At 41.1% G+C, this 5,710-nt stretch overlaps 1 protein-coding gene across 1 annotated transcript in view; it reads left to right on the plus strand.

Moving 5' to 3' along the window:
- LOC111667222 (syntaxin-binding protein 4) overlaps positions 1 to 3,457 on the plus strand; it is an 80,274-nt gene extending 76,817 nt beyond the window's left edge. The window contains exons 19-21 of the mRNA XM_023422862.2: positions 1,314 to 1,363; positions 1,481 to 1,611; positions 2,641 to 3,457. Of these exons, the coding sequence (XP_023278630.1) occupies positions 1,314 to 1,363; positions 1,481 to 1,611; positions 2,641 to 2,699 (240 nt within the window). The 3' untranslated portion in view covers positions 2,700 to 3,457. The remainder of the gene's footprint in view (positions 1 to 1,313; positions 1,364 to 1,480; positions 1,612 to 2,640) is intronic.
- Positions 3,458 to 5,710: the final 2,253 nt, after the last annotated feature.

Raw genomic sequence — 5,710 nt, forward strand, 5'->3', positions numbered from 1 at the left:
CGGCTCACTGCAGTTTGATAAACCACCTCAAACTCTGAACATCTTTCCTCTCCTATGATTAAAGATTGAATATGTTTATTGTTGAAGCAGTCACAGACTTGATCTTTGTGCAGTGGTCACATCACATGGCAACATGAGTCCAGAGAAGACTGACACTGTGTCACATCCTGACGCAGATTTCAGACTCTTATGGAACATTGCATTGTGGGATTGTTCACAGAATGTAGAGCACACAATACATTTCAGGTAGGTACAAGTAGTTTATGTGGTCAGACTTAAAAACTCTCTCAGGTTCTGTTGGAGCCACAGTTTTACCTTTTTCAGAACACATGCATGAATCCTGTTCGATGATACTAATCAGCTGGTTGTCGATCAGCTGATGAATGAGCCACTGACATGATCTAAGCTGTGTCTGAACTAACGCTCTGCTCTGTTCTTCAACATAAAGAGGATTTAAGATATAAATGATCTGCTGTACAACAAATGTAAAGTCACACTGAGCAACAGTGAAGAAATACAGAAATAACACCGACGCCCTTATTTTGTTGAAAATGTTGTTGAACACAGAACTGCTGCTTCAGTCAGATGCGACCCAGACCTGAAGTGGACATGCTCACAGGTCTCCTCACCAAAACTGCTCCAGGTTTTACATAAACCAATGGAAAAGTTTACCCCAAATCCAAAAAGGACCCGAGGTCAGACAGACCCAGTAAGATCAGATCCAAAATGTCAGCTGACTGAAGACAGTGCAACAGGACTCTCATGCACCCATAGACCTGATCCTACTTCTCTTTTTATTTATTTTGTGAAGCAAGATAAAGAAACACAACACAGCACAACACAACAGCAAATACAACTACAGAGAACTGACAGATTTTTGTTATTGCTATAGGTTTAGATATATGACTGATACATATATATATATATATATATAGATTTATTGAGGAGGAGAGAGAGATATAAGAGGAAAACAGGTACTTGGTGGTAGATGGCAGGGTGGGGTGAGAAGCGTGCAGCAAGGTGGAAGCTGTTACTTTGTTGGTCTGATGATGTAGGTGGGGAGATGGGATTGGTTTGGTTGGATTTAGTTTAGAGTTGTTGTTGTTGTTGTTGTTGTTGTTGTTGAGACCAGACCCTTGGGAGGAGGCTGACCACCAGATCCTACTGGGTTCATCTTTCTTTCCCCTCTCAGCTCCGTCTGAAAACACTTCCTCACCCCCTCTCTCTGTGACCTGATGTCTGCACTGGTTCACTGACTGATAAAAGCTTTGTCACAGAATCATTTCAAACTGACACAATATTTCTCTCTTTAGAACGTCCACAAAGTGCTGACCACACCGAGCCTGTTTGGAGGAGAGGGCGGGTAAGAGACCCCTGAACATCACATTATCAGCCCCACAGCTCTGGAGTCAGAGTGCTGTTTTAATCCCTCCTCCTGCGTGTTTTTGTATGTGTGTGTGTGTGTGTGTGTGTGTGTTAGGAGCAACAGGTCGTCTCCAGCCACTGACAGCCCTGACACCCCGACACCACTTCCTGATCCTGCTTTCCAGCTGGCTGTGGAGGCCAAGGAGCTGGTAGAGGGCGTCTGCAGCGGCGCCGCTGATGGCAAAGGTACAGAGCTCAGACTGGAACACAGCAGAGCAGACTGACAGAGACCGGACCAGAGTACTCTGCACTACAGCTAGTCCATCATCATTTATCTGCAACAACTGTGGGAACTGATCAACTGTTTAATTCATTTTCCAAGTAAAAACATCAGCTTCTCAAATGTAAATATTTGCTTAAACTGGATAGAGATGGGTTGTGGACTGAAGTCAGACGAGCAAGAGCTCAGGTTGGGCAGGTCTGGGAAAATGTGAAGGACATTCTCACCATTTCCACACATTTATAATAATAATGATAATCATAATAATCATAATAATACATAGACAGAAACAAATACATATTATGTATTTACATTGCATACATATATATACTATATATGGTACACTCTCTTTAACACAAATATGCATTTCATAGACCAAATGATTAACTGACGAATATGAATCGTAAACAGACAATTGGAAATAATTGAGTAGAGTAGCTCTGAACTTCAGTGGGCTTCAGAGGTTTGTAAGTAAGAAATATGTGTGTGTTTGCAGCCACACATAAACACACACACACAATTCATAATATATAACTAAATTAGTGAAGGTAATAATAATAAAATATTATTAAAAAAATATAGTATTGCAGTAGCTTCATGTAGCAGTGGGTTTTTTTCTTTCCTTTTTTCAGATGTTTGGTCCAGATCAATAATTAATTATCGGCAGCATATCACACATTTGTATTCTCATTAGTGCCATGTGTCAGACAGACGATTTGAACCTTCGTGAGAGACAAAGACTTTTCGACCGCAGCCTGAGTCTTATCATTTATTCTTTGCCTCTTGTTCAGTTTTTTTTTCTATTGATGTCGAGTTGAGTTTAGTGGCCACAGGAGAAAACATCTGCAAGAAAAACCAATAAATGGTAATCCACATGACGTAGTGGTGAGAGCATATATGACATCACACAGGCAGAACACAAACAATAGATGCATGGTGTTGATTAGAAATGATGATTATTGCTCTTATATACTCAGTGTGTTTCTGATGTGCAGCATCAGAGAGTGCGTCAGAGGCAGCGTCAGTCCCAGATGTCAGCCCTTATCAGATGTGAGCAGCAAAGAGCCAGAGGCTACAGCGGGAGGCCGGGGGAGTGCTGAAGAGGCTGAACCCACCACCGACCACACCACAGTCAACAGCACAGACACGACGCCATCCAACACAACTTCTGGAAATAATGACATCGCTTCAATAAATCCAATAAACCCTCAGTTCACAGCGACCCACTGAACACAACACAGCCAACGTTTTGATGCCAAAGCTTCCTTGCACACATCAGAGCGGTGTGGACCGTCTCTGTGGAGGGTTCAGCAGTGGGATGTGTTGAACTCAGCCGTGACCTGGAGATGATAAAAACCACATGTACACAAGTCTCTGCCAAATGAAACGTCTGCTGGAATCCTCTGTGTTGGTCTGAGAGCAGGTGGTGTAGGAGGAGCTGCATGACTGAGTCCTACACACACACACACACACACACACACACACACACACACACACACACACACACACACACAGCTTTACACCTTGTTAATATTCCTCCCTGACTTCTTTTCTAACCACACATAGATTCACTCCATGGATTTGCATGTAGAGGAGGACTTGTTTGCTTGGAGAGGACAAACCTTAGCTGGTCTGTCATAATAACTATCCGCCATCTGTCTCCTCACACACCGTCGCTCTGCCACAGAGCTAACGAGCCGTTAATAAAAAAAATTTAAAAAACAACAGTGTCCCTTTTCCCATCATGCTATCTCTCCTCGTGCCCTTACTCATTATTCAAAGGCAAAGACTGAAGTTTTGAAAGATACTGGACTGGAGCAGCTTCATGTCACTGCATGGTTCATGTTGATGAGTGGCTTTAACGTTGCTGTAGCTCCAGCCATGTAAACTTGTGTTTGTTAGTCACAGAGTCTAGACTGACATCCGTCATAGGCTACATTGATTTTATTTCTACAGACAGATGCAAATGCTTTTAAAGACTCTGACGTCCTGTAGTTCAACCAGACGACTGCATCTTTGGTGTGGCCTCATGTTATTTCTGTTACTGTTTTATATTAAAGGAATAACTGATGACTGAACCTGATGTTGTGTTTATTCAGTTTGCCAACATGTTATTTCCACTGGAGGACAGTTTTATAAGATGTGAGGACATGATAAGCTTTAGTGAGGACCAGGGATGTCACAGGAAAAGAAATACAGCATTTCCCTAATTTCATTTTTTATTAATATAGGAATTATAGAAAAAAAGAACTATTAAAACCCACTGGTTAACTCTTCAACCAATCAGAGCTTGTTTCATCCCATGGCCAATAGGGATTGTTTAGCCTGGTTTTTACCAGCACCAGTACCAGAGTGTGATGGAAAGGCTAACAGGAGAAGCTAAATAACTACGTTAATTGATTAGCTAATAGGAAAAGGAAAAGCAGCTGGAAAAAGGAAACGGAAATGCCTTTTCAAATAGTTTTTCAAATTCTATTTTAATTCATGAATTAATCAATTGATTTGTAAATGGTTTGTTTAATCAGAGTTTGATGCCGTTTTTGTAAATCCATTTTTAAATCTGATGAATCAGATTTATTGATGGATTAATAGTTCATTTATAAATTATTTTTACAATTCTTATATCTTATGCCTATTGAAATATGAATTTAACTTTTCCTGTGACATCCCTGGTCCTCCAAGAGGCCTGGGCGATATCCAGAATTTAATATCTCCACATGGTTAAGCCCAAATGTCATGCCCATATTTGATGTTTCAGGTATAAGCAATGCTGCTAGTACACAGCAGTTCAGTTTTATTTGTCACAAGCCAAGGTACAAAGTATAGTAAGCAAAGCAGTGACATGAGTGTCGGAGTCTGCAGAAGGGCAGACTGTACAAAACTGCAAAAAAAATAATATATATATATATATCATTTTATATTATGAAAAATATTGCAGATGGTGGGAAATATCATGATATTATCAAATACCAGCCTGATCCTTGGAAATGATCCTAAACATGACAAACATGAGGTGCGTGCAGTTAATACCGTCACTGTGCTGTTGTGCACTGATGACGACACGTCACTGTGGGGCAGTGGCGGCACAGAAACAGACAGAGGGTTTTTCACACAGCCCACAGGGAAGGATGTGGCGGAGAGAAGAAACATGAATTCACTTTAATCTACAGAAACAAAGAAATAATCAACTAAAATGAATAAACAAGTGCAAATAAACTAACTAAAAGACAATTCTGAGAACGATCCAATTCCTTTGAGGACGTGTTCACGTCTATTCAAGTCCATGTTAAAACAATATTCATATGTCCGTGACACTGACAACACTGTTGGTTTCTTCACTGTTAAAAGAGATTCCAGTGTGAGTGATGAAGACTAAGTCCTTGTGTGAAAACGTTATTCAGCTTAAGCTTCAGCAGTTTGTAAAACTTTTCTCTTGGTTACTGTTGCTCCACATCAGAGAGGAAGATGATCTGTTGAGTCTGGCTCAGGCTCTCATGGCGCATGTGGACATGTGAGTGGCGGGATTTTTACAACAGACTTGAAAAACTATCCTTTAATATTTATTTAAGATTTTGTGACTGCATTTCCCATCAGCACCATCTCCACCTCCTCTCTCTTTCTTCCTTATATATTTTGCACATTTCTGCTGCAATCTTCTTATGTGGCACCGTCTCCCTTTCCATTCCCATGAGACTCATTTAATGACATTAATAATATCATTAGTGGCTGCGCGCGGGCACACACACACACACGCACGCACGCACGCACGCAGGCACGCACGCGCACACACACACACACACAGTCAGCGGTACTCCATGCAGACTTTGCAGACTTGTGGATGTCTTGGATCATAGAAACACTTCTGTTGCTTACATCAGGTCATGGTAAAATAAGTTTCATAAATTATTTAATGCACCTGCTTCTAACAGTATTTTACTGCCCACACTACTTCATTTTCAAACCAAAACGATCTCTGTCCAGACTAACACACACACACGACCATTCATGTACAGTGAGCATGTGCGAGCCGGTGTAAACAGGAAGTCGATTGTCTCGTCTGCAATT

The sequence above is a fragment of the Seriola lalandi genome, unplaced genomic scaffold, assembly GCF_002814215.2.
Source record: "Seriola lalandi dorsalis isolate HSWRI2012SDOR001 ecotype SW California unplaced genomic scaffold, Sedor1 jcf7180002054686, whole genome shotgun sequence".
NCBI classification, from domain to species: domain Eukaryota; kingdom Metazoa; phylum Chordata; class Actinopteri; order Carangiformes; family Carangidae; genus Seriola; species Seriola lalandi.